General features: G+C 35.9%; 2 protein-coding genes across 2 annotated transcripts in view; one reads left to right on the forward strand and one right to left on the reverse strand.

Annotated features, from left to right (window-relative positions):
- The first annotated feature begins 2,685 nt into the window (after window positions 1-2,685).
- Window positions 2,686-6,517, forward strand: LOC149815944 (thermospermine synthase ACL5-like). The gene is made up of 10 exons (XM_089989975.1): window positions 2,686-2,819; window positions 2,952-3,018; window positions 3,116-3,210; window positions 3,281-3,383; window positions 3,876-3,964; window positions 4,800-4,956; window positions 5,041-5,116; window positions 5,620-5,678; window positions 5,750-5,886; window positions 6,436-6,517. Exons 1-10 carry the CDS (start codon window positions 2,686-2,688, stop codon window positions 6,515-6,517), a joined length of 999 nt encoding a protein of 332 aa, XP_089846101.1.
- Window positions 6,518-11,134: 4,617 nt separating this feature from the next.
- LOC149815945 (F-box protein At4g02760-like) overlaps window positions 11,135-18,471 on the reverse strand; it is a 38,276-nt gene continuing 30,939 nt past the window's right edge. The window contains exons 5-12 of the mRNA XM_089990666.1: window positions 13,109-13,194; window positions 12,906-13,027; window positions 12,603-12,667; window positions 12,274-12,346; window positions 12,083-12,145; window positions 11,921-11,985; window positions 11,771-11,845; window positions 11,135-11,672 (exon numbers count right to left, since the gene is read on the reverse strand). Of these exons, the coding sequence (XP_089846792.1) occupies window positions 11,462-11,672; window positions 11,771-11,845; window positions 11,921-11,985; window positions 12,083-12,145; window positions 12,274-12,346; window positions 12,603-12,667; window positions 12,906-13,027; window positions 13,109-13,194 (760 nt within the window). The 3' untranslated portion in view covers window positions 11,135-11,461. The remainder of the gene's footprint in view (window positions 11,673-11,770; window positions 11,846-11,920; window positions 11,986-12,082; window positions 12,146-12,273; window positions 12,347-12,602; window positions 12,668-12,905; window positions 13,028-13,108; window positions 13,195-18,471) is intronic.

Here is an 18,471-nt window from a genome sequence, read left to right on the forward strand (position 1 = left end):
AAATCTTTGTAAATTTTCAAGGCTCCAAATATCATTTTTTCATCAAAAACATGATCCAAGTGTGGATTCGTCGTAGATCGATCATGCCTAACACATTTATAAAGTCAAAACTGTAAAAATCCAAGAAATAACAGAAAACTCATTTAACACACACATATATATATACACACAAATTGGTAGTTGATCATTTGATAGGTGCTCAAACGAAGGTCACTCATTCTGTGTGTCCGTCACTAGGGTGATAGTATCATTTTGCGAAAAAAAAAAACTTTTGATGGTGTTAAAATAGAGACACTAAAAGTCACTGATGCTAAAACAGTACTACTAAAAATTTTCTCCATTTGAGCACCTCACACACACACTCTCTCTCTATGTATATATCCACAATGATTCATCAGAAGACCATAGGTAGACGTTAGGGTTAATGTTGTGGGGGATGGTGATGGTGCGTGTGTGTGATGATGATGACTGTCTGGCATGCCCACGCCGTTTGGATCGGCCAAACATGATGATGACCAGAGGCACGCCCCCTCGCTCCATCCAAGACCTACCCTCCCCGTCACCAACCCCCATCCATCATCATCATCATGATCTTTTTTCCCTTTACACGAAAAATCTGTATCCACCACCATCATCATCATGCTCTCATGCATGGCAACGTGCATGATGCCATCTATCGAATCACGAGGTGCGGGCCCCACCACGCCCCCCTCCCCATCCCACCACCACCCTCCAAAATGAGCTCGGGGATGTTTCTCAATTCCTCGCCCCGATTTTTTTTTCCCACGGCTAACACCGTACCAATCATGGCCCACCAACCAGGCACAACACAACACAATTTTGCCCCCCATAATGACACGTTTACGTGGCGTCTAACTATTGGTTTCACGCACTTCGGCGATTTTTTCTGTCTAAGCCTCAAAACTCCCAACTTAGGGTTCCATACGTAAATCTCGACAGTGCCACCAATCTGAGTATTGTTCAAAGATATATTATATACGTTTTTTTGTTCTTTAGGAAAATATTATAGTATATATAAGATTTGGAAAATACGTGCAACAAAAACGATCTTAGAATACGTTAGTATGAAGACAATTTATCTTTTTTTTTAAAGGCAGTTATACAACTATATCATTGGGTTTGGAACATGCAACCTCTCAACACAAGGTGACGTGCACTAGCTGCTCCTACCATACAAGCGGAGTCCCCATTAATGGTATCAAGACAATATCTCGATAAGACAACAATACTTCAAAAAATAAAGTATTTTTTTTTTAAATACCGTGATTTTGTGATGAGAAGTCTTTTTCTGAATATATCATGATAAAATCATGTTAGTTTTTCAAAAAGCATCACTGATATTTGTGACCTTGCTTTTGAGCCAAGCAGTGACTTTTGAGACCAATTTTTCAGTAGAAAAGCTAGATGTGGCAAGTTAGCCAATCCAAGCCCAAGATGACTTGATCGAGTCTTAACCAAATCTGTAAACAAGTGATCAAACAGGTAGTTTCAGGGTAAGTTTGACACAACATTCCTTTGAACTATCATAAGATTTTTGAAATCATCTGCTTTTTTAATTTCTTGTTAGAATATTTTGGACCAGTAGAAAAAATTGTAGATAATAAAATACTTGGTGCACGTTTTGATTGATATTAAGTTTAAATGAGATTTCCATTTTATATTATGTATATGTATTATGATTGTATGTGTTGACTGGACTGAACTTCCACTCATACAATAGGTCAAGGTCTCCATCGAATGAATAAGAACCAAGAACTGAGCAACAGGACTCTTTTCCTTGAACAACTCCAAGCGTGTCACTTTGTCAGGTCGTAATATTCTCTAAGGGCTCAAAAATTCTCTGAGTAATTAAACATTGGTTCTAGCAGCTCTAGTCAAGTCAAGATAGTGAACCAACCTGATTGGCCATCATAACTCATTGGTTCCAGCGAACTTGGCCAAGCAAAACCCCGTGAACCCACTTGCCTAACCATCTTGCCATATTGATCCAGAGGGCTCACCCAACTAAAGTGCTAGTAAAACTCGATCACCTTACCAACGGGGGCTCAGCTTGTCTGGCAGGAGCAGTTAGTGCTAGTCACCTTGTGTTGAGCCGTTGCAAGTTCGAACCCTGCCTAACGCCAGTTTTCTCTGTCGAAAAAGAAAAGAAAAAAAACTGTCACCTCACCAATCAATGCCATCTGATGCATCCACTTGGAATCTCAGGAGAGCATTGGCGAGTTTTTGCCAAGGAGTTCTGATGGGACGATTCGTATCTGCTAAGAAATCATGCCATTCATCCACGTGTCAGGATTTGATTGGCTAAGTTTGTGGGGGGTGGGGGTGTTTGAGGGGGCGGTTGGGAATGTGATGCTGCACTTTGCAGGCTGACTGAGCAGCACTCGAGTATGCCAAGCAGGGAAGGGACGATGATAATGAACAGAGACTCCTATCTTCCTGGCTGTCATCATCATCATGCACTCATCACCATCACACACCCATCCTTCTTTCGAGAAAAACCCATGCCGATTTCTCTCCTTTTCTTGCTGCACTCAAATTCCTTTGTGAAATCATCACCATTATCGATTTCTCTGCCACCACCCTCATTATAATACCCTTCACGCTCCCTCCTATTCTTCCCACTATCACTTCTTTCTTTTTCTCTTGTTTGCTTAAGAGTTGGAAATGGGCGATATGTCTGGTATTGTTGGCAATGGGATACATCATCAAAGCCTGGTTTTTGGTGAAGGGAGGAGGAGGAGTTGTTGGTATGAAGAAGAAATAGAGCAGGACCTGCGCTGGAGTTTTGCTTTGAATAGGTAGTCCTCACTCAATAGTTTTCACATTTTTCTCCATTTTCTTTTTCTTTATCTTGGTTAATTGGATCAAGGCATTAAAAAGGGAAAAACTAATCTTTTTCTTTCTTTCTTTTATTCTTGGTGGGTTTGCAGCATTTTGCATACAGGCTGCAGTCAATACCAGGACATTGCTCTGCTTGACACCAAGCCCTTTGGCAAGGTGCGTGTGTTAAGAGAGGGTGAGAGTAGTTTTTCTACTTATTGTTAAAGTACTCTTTTTCAATGAAGAAGAATTGGTATTGAATCTATTGATGCAGGCATTAGTTATCGATGGGAAGCTTCAGAGTGCAGAGATTGACGAATTTATCTACCATGAATCACTCGTACACCCTGCGCTCCTACATCAGCCAAAGTATCTCTCTCTCTCTCTCTCTCCCTCCCTCTCTCTCACATCTTGTATATGCTCATTATCTTTTTGGCAGTCCCAAGACGGTTTTCATAATGGGAGGTGGTGAAGGTTCAACTGCGAGAGAGATTCTCAAACACAAATCCATCCAAAGCGTAGTCATGTGTGATATAGACGAGGTATATTATATACGATCACGCATATGAATTCTTTCCCATTCTTCCATGGGCTTCTCTCCTATATATAGCCACTGAAAATATGGATGTGCTTGGCATGGTAGATGTGTGAGGAATCAACCATTGGATCTTGTATTTTCGATAAAAAAATGTGAATTTTTAATGCTTGAATATTTATAAAGATTATGAGTCATTGATTTTAAAGTCTTAAAAAAATCTAGCTTATGCATCAAAATTGAATGATTCAAGAACGGGTTCTTATAAAACCAAACATGTAGATGGCATCAGCATGGTTAGTTTCAAGAGGGAAAAAACAAAAAATCCATGAAAATCGCAGTTCTGACATTAGTTTTCGTATTCTAGTGATATATATATATATATATATATATATATATATATATATATATATATATATATATATATATATATATATATATATATATATATATATCACCCTTACCCTTGTTAACTTTCTCTCTCTTGTTCTTGAGTTAGGAAGTGGTGAATTTCTGCAAATCATACCTGGTTGCCAACAAAGAAACCTTCTGTGATCCCAGACTTCATCTAATCATCAATGACGCAAGGTGGTTTTATTTCTTTTTCCTTCAACTTTTCTTCTATTTATTTATATTTTGCTGTTCACTTTAAGACCTATATGTTCGATTCCTTATCCAAATTATGCAATAAATAAAGCTCTCCAAATTATGAAATAAAAAAAGCTCCTCCCACCCGGCGGTCTTTCTCTCTCTCTCTATCTATCTCTCTCTCTCTCTCTCTCTCTATATATATATATATATATATATTGATAATGCGTTCTCATATTATATATATAAGAGAGAAAGTGGTATCTGCTAAGGTTAATTGGGTTTTAAAAGGGTTTTCCTATGTATTATTTAAATCTGAGTCTTCAGTGATGTGTTCAGTGAGATCAATTTACTAGAAAATGACCCTTGGATCATGGTTTTTATGAAAAACATTATTTTGTAAGCCTTTACTATTTAGAAAGATCTTGGACCGTCAATTTTTAAATCTTATAAAAACTTATCTGTTTATCAGAATAGTATATGTACAATGCATCTGTACGATCAAATTTAAGAAAAACATTGAAAACTCCTTCAAAAGCCCGATTCTCTCTCTCTCTCTCTCTCTCTCTCTCTCTCTCTCTCTCTCTCTCTCTCTCTCTCTCTCTCTTCTGGGTTTGTTTTCAAGTCGTTTCACGCGTCTTGCTTCGTAAAATTTTAGAGGTGCCTCGCTTCCCACTCTCACTTCCCGAATTGCTTCTCAGTCCAACTTTCTCTACTAACAACTTTGGTTTCAATCTCATTGTTAAAACATAAAACTGCAAAGAACTATAAAACGAAAAAACTTGGTACTTGAAAAAGAATATATCAAATTTAAAAGAGGATTTTGTTGTTGCAGAGTGGAGCTAGAGAGCAGAAATGATCACTTCGATGTGATCATTGGAGATTTGGCAGATCCAATCGAAGGAGGACCATGCTATCAGTTGTACACAAAATCCTTCTACGAGAGCATAGTGAAACCAAAACTGAACCCTGATGGAATCTTTGTTACACAGGTAGGAGGCATCTGCAGTAGACAAATTTCTCATTTCTGTGACAATCTTATAACAATTTCACTTACATTTTCTGCTGTTTTTCAGGCTGGTCCGGCCGGAGCTTTGTCTCACACAGAGGTGTTTTCCTGCATCTACAACACCCTCAGACAAGTATTCAAATGTTAGTTAATTTTTCCCATTGATTTTTGTTCTTTTAGTTATTATGCTTTACCTGTTCTAGTGTTCTGTTTTATGGTAAAATTATCAAAATCTTCTTGGTTAATTAATTGATCCAGGGGCAAGTAAGTTTGGATTTTTCACCTCCCCATTTCCCTAATTTCCAAAATTAATATAAGCGACTTTTTGGGGTTAGTTGTTACTTCATTCAATAAATGGCAATACACCGTCTTCGAATGAATAAAAGGATGAGAAAACTACCATTGCAGTCTTATCTGAAATAGATTTAAAGAGCTTTCTTTATATTACTACCTCTGTCACATATTATTGTCGGAAAAGCAGAAAATCTCTCTCTCTCTCTCTCTCTCTCTCTCTCTCTCTCTATATATATATATATATATATATATATATATATATATATATATATATATATATATATATATATATATATATATATATGCAATCATTTTTTTAAGATAATTTGCTGAATCTAAGTTTCCTCTGCAGATGTTGTTCCTTATTCTGCCCATATTCCTTCCTATGCTGATATATGGGGGTGGGTCATGGTGAGTGAGTGTGTGTGTGTGTGTGTGTGTTACATGTTCTACTCCTTAAACAAAAAAATGGATATCTGCAGGCATCGGATAGCCCATTCACAGCTGATGCAAGTGAATTGGATAGGAGAATCAAACTGGGAATCAAAGGAGAGAACAGATATCTGGATGGAGAAACATTTGCTGCAGCTTCCACCCTAAGCAAAGTTGTCAGAAAATCGTAAGTTTTTTTCCCACTAATCCTAAGTTATTTTTACATCTCTAGTTTTGTTTAGTCTGCGTTCATGTTCTAGTATGCATGTACACCACATGCTAGAGTCACCATAGGTATGATAAGTTAATCTTTTCATGAAGACAATTGATGTATCATGAGAAATTCTTGAGCATCGACTGTCCAGTGGCAATTTTATAAAAAAGTATAGGGCGTGTGACATCAAATAACCCTGCATATATACGTGTACCAACTTGCAAGATGTAAATATTCTATTATGAATGAGTTGACCAACTCACGGCAAATTTTGTGGAGGGAAAGAACATGAAAAGACCCAAAATTTTTATGAAAAGCCCACATGGAAAGTCATTAAACTTTAATGTCACCAAACAAATCGAAGGAAAAGACCCGAAATTTTATGAAAGTATACATGGAAAGACAATCAGTATTCAACTTTACTGACTCCAAACAAATCAAAAGGTCATGTCATGTCAATCTTATTAACATGCTTGAATTTGGGTGCCTGTTCATGAATTTTTACTTTGTACATATTAACAGGTTGGCTAAAGAAACACAGGTGTACACAGAAGGAACAGCCAAATTTATCTATGGGCATGGAACAGTACATAAAGCCATCTAGTCTTAGCTGAGTTGGACGGGTTGGAGTTGGCGCCTCTATTTTGATAATGTTGGAGTTTAGGAAAAAAAGTAAAATATTTGAGTAAAACAGTATATTTATGATTATATTTATATAGATGTGAAATCATAGCATATGGACCAGGGGTGCCTTGTCATCAACAAAAGCATGAAAAAAAGTTACCTGATGGAGTGAAATGTACCACCAATGCGTGTACTAGAGCCCTAAAGTTTGGAAGGAAAAAAGGTAAAAGAAAGTTTGTGCAACACCATGCAGTTCATTGGTGTTTTGTTTATCCGCATCCACCCCAAAAGTGTCATGCCTTTTCCTTTTGTGCGTTTGTTTGTATGGGGATTTATTAGCATGCTTTTGCACAAAAGTGGTGGGCTGCCAGCACGCGGCTGTCATTGTGAAAAGCACAACCATAATTTTGAGGAAGCCCACCATGTCACTTGCCTGTTTATTCTTGACATGACTTGGGTGTTTATCCTTGGCATGAAGTCAGATATGTCTCTAGGAGAGAGAGAGAGAGAGACCTAAGACTCCTACATTGAGGGAAGAGGCATTCATTCCCTGCTCCAAGTGAATGCTTATAAGACTCTGTATGTGAATCTCTCATATGCCCCTCCCTTCGCTGTTTGGGGTCACAAATTGGGGAGATGAGACATGAAAGGGGAAGGGATTTGGTTTCCCATCTCTCAATTTCAACTACAACCTCCGATCCATCAGATCTTCAGATCTTATAACTAGTTGCCCCTGTGTAAAGGCATCTGATTGCATCTGAACCCGAAGGTGAGGTTTTAACTCTTAGGGTTGTTTGTTTCATGCCTACTTTTATGTGAAAGGCCCACTTTCACATGAAAGTGGTGCTCTTTCCCACCTGGCATGAAACAAACAACGGGCGAGAAAGAGCGAGTGGGACCCACCTTTGTTTTTTTTCTCCCGCAACAATGGGTTTCAAATGAAACCAGTCACACCTCCCCTCTTCCCCCCTCCCCCAGGAAGAATTTTCGGCCCAAGAAAGGGGCTTTGAAGTGATTTTCACTTCTGCTGATTGCTGCTTCTATGGCGTGAAACAGGCGAACCCTTATCATTAGGTAAAGGCAAATGCCTCGTTTCAAACTGCCTAGCCGTGGTCTGAAATGGAAGCTATCAACTCTTAAAAAAAAAAAAAAACTCTCACAGTCCATACCTACTTGAAAGCCTCCAAACTCTCACAAGTGTTTTCTAAATTTCTGGTCTAGACTAATTAGTCTAATTCGCCAAATCAAAGTTTCTGGAAATGTTGTATGGTTAAGTTCTAAAAACCTATACTTTTTTTATATTCATATGATGTTTAAAATCACAAATATCTGACATTGTTAGGACGCTTTTATCCATCACAACTATGAATTTATGCATTTTTGTGATAAAATTGTACTGCCTATTGAATATGTTCAACACCCACTTAAATCCAAAATCGCAATTTACGCCTTAAACTCACATAAATTTATTTGTGAAATCTCGATAAAACTGAAACTATCAAAATCATAAATATCATACCCTTTCACATATAATAAATATTTTTGCATAAAAGTCTCTCGCAAATAACATATTTTTACATATATCCTGAAATTGCATAAATTTATATGCAAAATATTTACTTTTAATTTTGCAAATAGCTTACATTTTTTCATATATTGCTCGCTCACAAATGAAGTTATTTGTGAATCTCTAGATATCGTAAATATCATACTTAAATATTTGCATAACTATGACAAATATGTGATATTTTTTATTTTTTGCGAATTTCTCAAATTATATAGAAACACGATGCGGTCCTCAATGTGCTTATTTTTTGCATAATGTAGGGCTTTTTTTTCTTTCCAACCAGTGGTCCACAACCTACTTTGCTTTCAACTATTAATTTTGGCAACTATTTTCAACTCATGCATGTATGTGTTTATATATCAATTGTTCACTAGTTTGAGAAGCTCGTTATAGTTAGTTGTTTACTAATAAAAAGTTATTAGGGTAAACAATATAATAAAAAAGGCAAAGACAGAGTATTCTACTGGTTGAGTTGTGGACAATTATGAATCTTTGTAATAGATCAAGTTAAACTTACATTTGTAATTAGATGAATCAAGTTATATTTTGTAATTGAATGAATCAAGTTAAACTTTTACTATAACTTTGTAATGAAGCTCATGTATTGAATGTAACTTTGTAATTGTTAAAATTCAAGTTATCTGATTTTGTGTAAACCAACTGTATTTAGATCTATTTTAATTATATTGACTATTCAATTTTTGCAATTGTTAATGGAGAAACAATTCTGCAAAACCATTTGATTTTTGCCGACCAATAAGATTTTTGCAAATATACTTCACGAGATTTTGAAACATATACGTAAACAAGTATGATATATGCAAATGAGTTAAAAATAGTCGTCGAAAGGAAAGCAGGTTATGGACCACAGTTGGAGAGAAAAGACAAATAAAAGCCCTAAATTATGAGAAAATAAGCAGGTTGAGAACCACAACAGGTTTCTATATAATTTGATAAATTCACAAAAACTAAAAAATATCATATATTTGTCATAGTTTCGCAAACATTTAAGTACGATATTTGCGATATCTAGAGATTTGCAAATAACTTCATGTGAGAGCGTGCAATATATAAAAAAAAAGTAACTTATTTGCGAAATTAGTGGCAAGTGTTTCGCACATAAATTTATGTAATTTCAGGATATATGTGAAAATATGTTATTCGTGGAAGATATTTCACAAATATTTTTATGCAAAAATATTTATTATATGCCAAAGAGTATGATATTTGTAAATTTGATCGTTTCAATTTTGCCGAGATCCGCAAATAAATTTATATGAGTTCATGATGTCTAAATTCACATAAAAAAATTATGATTCTGGATTTAAATGGTATTGAACATATTCGGCGGGTGAAATAATTGTACCCCAAAAATGCATAAATTCGCAATTACAAAAGGTAAAAGTGTCCTAATGATGTCAAATATTTGTGATTTTTGACATTAGGAGAATATCGAAAATTGTAAGGTTTTAAAGGAATCACATCAAATTAGCCGTATAGTACACTCATTTTCTGTCAAAATTTTCTATAGCTGATAACCAGCATAGAGTCCTCACCAAGGGTTCCGCTTGTCTGGTAGGAGCAGCTAGTGAAGTTTTAGGTTCAAAACCCAATGGTACAGTTGTATAACTGGTAGGGGTATGTCTAACCCCAGCTTACCTTTAAAAAAAAACATAGAAAGTACTCGAGAAAGTCTGACAAAATATGAACAAACCTTTGCATGTTCATGACTATTTTTCCCATGCAGATATGCTTCAGAAAGAATAGCCCAAGCAGATAAACATGACATTTTCGTTTCCACTTACATAATCTTCTTAAGCTTGATCATTGGATAACTTCTCTAGCATGGCAAAGGGAAGTTTGAACCACTATGGAGTAGTTTTGTCCATTCAGTTGGATAATTTCTCTAAGGGACACCACTTTGTACAAACCAATAGCGTAAAAAAGGAAAACAAAGATGTATCATTTCTCCCAACCCCCAAGAACACACTGTTAAAAATAAGATAGTTATTTATGGGTGGTTAATGCATGCGGACCTTGTCCTCTCAAAAAAAAAAAAAACACTACCAAAAAACATGTATGTGGACCTTGTCAACCATCCATAAAGTTGCAGATATGAACTTAATCACTTAACATGCTTTGAAAGTGTTGAGTACAGCTGATTTAGATCACATGCAAGATTTAGCATCTATCCAACACGTTTTGCAAGTGTGGAACAGAGCTGTTGATCTTATATGTGCACATTGTTTTTATAAACTATTTGGGTATACTTTAACTTCTGATAAAAAAAAAAGTAGCCTTGGCACTATACGAATTTCCATGCAGAATGCTTGTTGGCAATATGGCATCTCCCTTTCCATCACGTGTGTTCAGTGCTCAGCATGAAAGAGAGCTCAACATTTGTCTGTGACAAACATGGGATCATCCTCTCTCGTGACCCAGTCATTTATATACTAGTTCTAGCCTATTTACCCACCTCATTTTCACTGCTGTTTCAAACGATGTACAACCCAAGTGAATGAATTGTTATCCATGTCTGTTAAACGGGAAATCAAAGATCTGATGATTGACATATGAAACCCATTATTTTAGAAGAGAGAGAATCTCAAAAATTCCATGAAGAATTGCACACTAAGCTTTTCTAGTTTTTAGCAGGCCCTTAAGAAGCAATTTAGTTTATGTTGCACTGGATTTTATGCCACTAATACTTCTAAGGTTGTAATATCCAGAAAATTATTCTAGCCTTTCACACCACCAAAATATGCAATTATTCAGGATTGTACAGAACCATCTACTCTCCAACTTGTTCTTAATAAATAAATGGAAACATTTTTGTGGAAAAAAGATGAAAAAAATGAGAAATTTTAAATCACCCCATAAAAAAAACATGTTTAGCTTATATCACTTAACTGGCGAAATATCATGTAACCATGACTTTCATGGTAATGATGATATTGCACAACAAAGTTCATTCATCAAAAGAATAACAGCAAACAGAAATGCAGAGTTTTCAAGCTCCATACAGACAACTGCAGTAAAGGATCCATTTTTTATTAAATGTTCCTTTCAAAAGATCAATTTTAGTTAACTTGCAGTTCAATAAACAAGTTTGCATTTAAAAAAAAATCAAATCTCTTAACATTGTCAACAAAAGAAACATATTACTTTTTCTGTAGACTACAAGAGAAAATGATACAAAAATGCCTTTGTAAATGAATCTGTTTCATTGATTAGCAACACTTTTACCAAAGACCATGAGAAGCTCCACACACAGGAGAGAGAGAGAGAGAGAGAGAGAGAGAGAGAGAGAGAGAGTCCTTAACATTGCTTTGACTAGTGAAGGCATGCTCTGAGACTTCACAACATGAAGTACTCTGATCCATCATAGAATTCTTCATAAAGTGTAGAATCAATATTGTGAAGATCCTCATTGCCACTACCTGGATCACTGCCATAGCTACTATCTGATGAAACCATGGACAATGAGTTCTCCAATGACATGGGACTGAGTGTATAAGGTGTACTGGTATAGCTGTTTATTTCACCATCAATTGCTTGCTCTATGTCACTGAAGATAAAAGAATAAATCAACAGAGATGGTTTCCCATTAAAAAGTGTGATCTATAACAAGGAAAATGAGAGAAAGGTCAATAAAAGCCAAGGAACCTTTTATCTATGGGAAACTCAGCAACCAATTGGATCTCAGGTCTTTCTGCCAAAACGCGTTGAATAGAAACATAGCTGCGTAAAATGAGTGGAACTCTTAGCAAGGTGAGCTTCAAAATAAAAAAAGAGATCCATTGCACTTTTCTTGACCTTGGGTTATAACTTCTGTCAAACCAATCTCCAGCAGAAGCAAGACCATCTTTATTTGATATGTCCTATTTCCCAAAAAAGAAATAAGAACAAAGGCTGAAAGCAAAAATATCTTGACAGGCAACATGTGACTAAGAATAACTAATTGATTTGCTGTCTTACAAGATATCTGAGAAACTTGCACTCCCCTTTCAAAATTGCTGACAAAAAATTGTCAACTTCCACCTGTATACGGAGTTAAAAAGGCAAACAAAAATCTCTATCAAATAAACCCTGTTAGGAAGGATTATGATGATGACAATGATGATAATATATATGAAAAGCCATTCAATCAACGTAATGCAGATTCTCACCTCTTTAAGATGCATGCAGTCACGCAAAATTAAGACCTCTAGTAGTAGCTCATATGTGCGGTTGCTGAGACTCCTGATCAAGCTAAGCTGTGAGCAAGCCTTTGGAAGACAAAAAGCTTAAAAGGTATTTTTTATTGAGAATAAAAGAAACCTGAGATGAAAGCAAATCTTGGTCAGGTAGCCTGACCAAGTTGACACAACTCATCCTGAGTCACCTGAGCCTGTGCAAATTGCACGAGGACAGACAGGAAGCTGTTTATCTTGAGCCCAATCCGATCATATATAGGCCATTTCTATTTCAAACATTCAAGTTTAGTGCACTGGCAGACCTTAGAAACATCCCCGTAATTGAGTATGCAGATGAGAAATCTATAAGCTTCAGATGCCGGAATCCCTGCAGTAGGTGAAAGAACACTAGATTTCAGCTATATGCCTCAAACTTCCGCCACCTGTTGTTCAAACTCCTGGTATGAAACTTTTCTTAAACCATACTACTAAACAAACAGAAAGCTCAAGAAAAAACAATTAGTTGCCACACACACACAAAAAAAAAACAGCTTTGGATAAAAAAATCATGTTTAGATTTGGAAATCAGTAGTATAATAAACTGAAGACAACCAACTGAAACTTACCTTGAGAAGTATACGAACTTTGTGATCACTAAGCTTGAAACCACGAAGGGTCAAGGAGGATAAAAGAGGACATCCATTAACCAGGTCTAAACAGGTAGCACTTTTTAAACTTACATCTCTGCCTGTCATTTGCAAATCTATGAATGAAAAAGGAATATTTGGAAACAACTAATTAAAGATCCATAAGAGAGAGACTAGAAAACCTGTTCCAGAGGATTCAAAGAATAAACGCTCCAAACAGGGACAAAATGAGCTCAGAGACTTCAACATTTGCCTTAAGTCAACATTTCTGCAGAAAAAACCAAAGGATAAGCTCTAAATCCACTTTTACAAAATCATGATATACATCTCCCATTGTTTTAACAGGGACTATCTGCAACCCAAAAGGTCAGCTTATGAGCTCAACAGATGTAACTTCCACATTACAACAAGGGATATCTTCCAGTCTAAGAGAGAATTAAGAGAATGCCTGCAATGCTGATATCACATATGTTCAGCATGAGAACATGAAAAACCTTAAGTTCAACCAAACTTAACACCAACACGAAATTCATCCATTACATCATCCTGTACCAAAAGCCAGAAGGTATAACTTGAAAGCAGCCATAAATATCAAAATCGTGTTAATTCAAAAGGATTAAAATTTGCACAGTGAAAGTCTGAAGTAGTAAAGTTGAGCAAAAAACTTATGAAATTATGAAGTGAAATACCTAAACAAGACATGGCCACCAAAGACTTTAGGTGGTGCAACTGTCAAATTAAACAAAAAAAATACAGGACAAGCAGTGTCGACTTGGATTCATTGAAGTTCAGTAGAACTAGACACGTCTAGATGCACCTCAAAGATGTATTGAACTGTTTTTGCATGCACATGAGATACTTGTGATGCTGCTTGGTCCCACATCAGAATAAAGTAATGAACCATAAAGGGATACTTAAGGTATATACATATATAAAACCCTATCTATTTGAACCAGAGTTGCCAGTCGGGGAAGCGGGAGCGGGAAGCGATTCGGGAAGCGGAAGCGGGAAGCGGGAAGCGAGAAGCAAGGTACTTCCAAAATTTTAGAAAGCGAGAAGCGCGGGACGACTTAGAAGCGAATTAGGAATCGTCTCAAAAGTGAGAAGAGAAGCGAACCGAAAGCGACCTAGGAAGCGAGGGGAAAGCGAAAAAAAGAGAAAAAAGAAAGAAAAACAAAAATAAAAAATGAAAAAAAGAAGTGGAAGTGAGTTTCCCCTAAATGGGAAACACACTTCCCAGCACGTTTCAAAAGCGCAGCATTTCGTGCTTCCGAAATGCGCTTTGGAGAAGCATGCTTCCCCATGTCTTGTGGTGCTTTCGATAACCTTGTTTTGAACACTACAAATCTTTGTCACATACATATATGTGCATAAGCAACACCATCAATACTGACTAAACAATGAAAAAAATAACAAAAAAAAAAACAAAATTTAAAGTGTTGTACCATTTTTTTATTTAGTTAAACGGAGAAACCCAAAGCCTAGTAACAGGTAGATAATAGATCGAACCCCCAGGGGGAAAAACTCCGTGGCTAGGACCCTCGCCCCCATGGCATATGTGTTAAGATTATGCTATCCTTTTGTACATATTTTGTGTATATATAATATATTATATATATGTACATATATATGTATATATATATTTATACACATATAAAATATATTTATATAATATATTATATATATGTATATATATTAATTGTAAAGTCAATTAAAGTAGTTGTTGGGAACTATGTCCAACGACTAGTCTTTCTAACCACTGTACTAGGTCCAAGAGAGAGTCAATCTAGCCATTGTACCTAGTCCAACAGCTAGAGAGGACTTCCTCTCTCCTCTCTTTACTCTCTATATATGGGGTGTGTGTGTGATTACTGTGAGTGTGAGAGTGATGGGTAGGTTTTAGGCTTTTGAGTGTATTTTGTAGTGAGGTCTTTATGTATTTTTCTTTTTGTATTTTTAATGTTCATTATTAATGAAATCATTTATTCACAATATTTGTAATGAATTTATTTTAATGTGTCTTGTTTGTATCCAAATGCTTTTTGGTTTGGCATTTGAATTTCGGTTTGGAGTATCTTGGTTTTTGTGCCACTTCGTGACATGGTATCAGAATGAGGGATTCTTGATCTTGGCATCTTGTTCAAGTTTGTGCTTCGAAAGGAAAATTTGGATTGATGTATGGCTTGAACTCAAGGCTCTCATATTTCGGTATGTATCTCTTGTTTAATCTTTAAAAGGTATTCATGATATATTTTTCAAATTTGTTTTGAAACATTATGGTTATTTCTTGGGTATGTAAAATGTGTTTTTTTAAATCAATTGGAATTAGAGTTTTGTGAAATTTCTTTTAATGAAATATTGTTTCAATAGCCCTTGTGTTTGTGTTTTGACATTAACTCGATCGTTGGGGCTCCCAACGACTAGATGGGAGCCCCCTTGTGGTCCCTCCACTTTAGTTTCCTCCTCTATAAATAGAAGAGGCTCTCTCTTGTATTGTTATGGGTTTTTCACCCTCTTCTTTCTTTCTTCAATAATATCCAACTTATGACTTTTAGGCACTTTTCCCTTTAGTGGGTTTTGTATACACTTTTAGTGTTTGTGTTCTTGGTTCTTGGCATCACTCTTCTAAAAGAGTGGTTTGCTTTATTGGTGCTTCCGCCTTTTTCATTATAATGTTCACAAGATTTACCAACATTATCAATGGATTGAAAGCTCTCTGCAAGGAATACCCAAGCTCGAAGCTATTGAGCAAGATATTTCAGTCTCTTCCAAAGTCTTAAGAGTCCGAAAGTAACCGCCATCGAGGAAGCTAAAGATCTCAACAAACTATCCTTAGACGAATTGATGGGTTCACTCATTACTCATAAAATATCTTTGAAAAGAGAAGATAATGATGTAGAAGTAAAGGAGAAAAAGACTTGATTTAAAAGCAAAGTCATCAAATATGGATTCAAGTTCCGATAAAGAAAGAGCAAGTGAAAAAGAAGAGGTTTCCATGATAACAAGAATTTTTCTGAAATTCCTTAGATATCAAAAGAAAGGTCAATCAAGTGGTAGGAGATTCTCAAAGAAATCAACTTCTCCGAAGGATCAACCAAAAGATGAAATCATTTGTTTTGAATGCAAGAAACCGAGACAAATTAGAATTGATTGTCCCTCATTGAAGAAGAATCTCCACAACAAAGAGAAAAAAAAAACAAGAAGATTACGATAACAACTTGAAGTGATGAAGATGACTTAATCCGATGAAAGCGAACATGAAGTTGCAAATGTTTGTTTCATGGCCAATCAAGATGACCATGATGAGGTAATTGATGATGAACACTCTTCTTGTTCTTATGATGAACTTCTAGAGGCATTTGAAAGATTGTTAAATAATTTTGACAAAGTTCGAATTGAAAACAAAGGACCTAAGAAAAATGTTAAGTACTTAACCAAAAACATTGAATTTTGCAAAGTGAAAAGGATGCTTTACTAAATGAGAAAAATACTTTTTGTATTAAAAATGAATGTTTGCAAAATGAAATAAATGTCTTGATAAGTGAGAAAAATGCTGTTTATAGCAAGAATGATGTGATTGAGAAAAAGAATGTTGATTTATTGCTAAGTTTGTTGTTGATACCAAAATGCTAGATGCTATGCTTGGCTCACAAATAGGAGTTTTTATAAAAGAAGGAATAGGATATGTTCTAAAGAACACTCCTTTAAAGAGGCTTCTTGTTAAAACTAAATTGTCAAGTACTCCATTTGTCATTTGTCATTTGCAATTTGTGTGGCAAGAAGGATCATGTATACAATGCTTGTTGGTTTCAAAAGAATTCACACAAGGTGAAAGCCAAGTGGATTCCTAAGGATCAACTAAGATTATGGACTAGCTCAAATGGACTCAAACAAATTTGGGGTACCAAAAGCCTCAAAATGAACTTGTTCCTTTTGTAGGTATGTTTTGAAGTCAAGATTGATGATGATATATGTATTTTGGATAGTGAATGCTCAAAACATATGGCAGGGGACAAATCATATTTTCATTTTCTCATAATGCAAGATCGTGGATCGGTTGTCTATGGAGACAATGGGAGGAGAACAATCACTGGTATAGGTACCATTGGTAATGAAAGCTCTAAACTCATTGAAAATGTGTTTTAGGTAAAAAGGCTACAACACAATCTTCTTAGCATTAGCCAACTATGTGATAAGGATCATAGAGTTAGTTTTGATGAATCTTATTGTCAAGTAATTGATATTAAAACTAATGTTAAATTTTTTGAAAATCGTGTTAAAAATATTTATGTTGTTAAATTAGACAAATTGCATGATTCTAATGTGTATTTTATATCTAATGGCAAAGATGATTGTTGGATTGGGCATAGGAGACTTGGTCATGCAAGTTCTAGTGTTATTTCAAAAATCATTAAGCATGATCTTGTAAAAGGTTTACCAAAATTGAATTTTGTTTTAAACAAAGTTTACGATGCATGTTCTAAAAGTAAACACACTAGATCCTCCTTCAAATCCAAGAATTCGATCTCTACCTCAAGACCCCTAGAGCTCCTTAATCTAGATCTTGGTCCATTTAGGTGGTTTATATGTGTGCATGTAATTGCCTGGTCTAGAGGCGGCAAGAACAGAGTCATCTTCATTCTTCAAAATATGCCCTTTAAGCCTATTCTCCTCCATAGTTGACTCTTCAATAGTGTCAACAATAGAGGGAATTTTGCCTCTATGTAAGAGTGCCGATTTGGTACCTTCAAATTTCGGTCTCAATCTATTTATGAATTGATAAAAATGTTCTACATCAAGTTGTTTTTGGCGGAGCTCAATGTCATCGGGAGAATGCCACTTAGGCTCAAGAAGAGATAACTCTTTCCAAAGTTCGGACAAGGCATTATAGTATTATCTAATACTCTTGTCTTTTTGGGTCATGGTACGAACTTTGTTCTGTAAATTACATACATGTGCAATATCTTTAAGGAAACACATATTCTTAAGGTATTCCCAAGCCTTATCGGCATGCTCAAATTTGGCAAGGCTAGAGCATTAAATAAGATCCACGCTATTGACAAGGCAAGCCATAATCTTGTCATGTCCTATTCTCCATTCTTTTCGCTTTCTCTCATAAGTGACTAAAGCCTTGGTTTTATCATCTATGAGAGATAATTCTTTTCCGCTTTCTACCTTGGTGAGAACTAGTTTAAGTTTTGGATCGAAACCATCTACTAGTCCGCACAACCCCTTTCCCCAAAGGTGGTGCTTCACAATTGAAGACCACATTACAAAATTAGTATCGTTAAGTTTCTTAGGTATGATGGTGACTTTTACATGACCATCCATTCTTACTAGGGGTAAAATAGATAGAAAGATATACAAGAGATGAGAAAAGAGAAGAAAATAGAGGAAAGAAGCAAAAACATGTGCACCACACCACGAGCCACTCTTGTCTTCAAAAGATAGTCGTTGAGAGCTCGCAACGACTCTATGGGAGCTCCCAAGGCTCCCTACTTTTGCTTTTGTGTATAAATAGGGATACATTGTCCCCATCCATGTT

Source organism: Nuphar pumila, chromosome 15, assembly GCF_984573655.1.
Source record: "Nuphar pumila chromosome 15, dmNupPumi1.hap1.1, whole genome shotgun sequence".
NCBI classification, from domain to species: domain Eukaryota; kingdom Viridiplantae; phylum Streptophyta; class Magnoliopsida; order Nymphaeales; family Nymphaeaceae; genus Nuphar; species Nuphar pumila.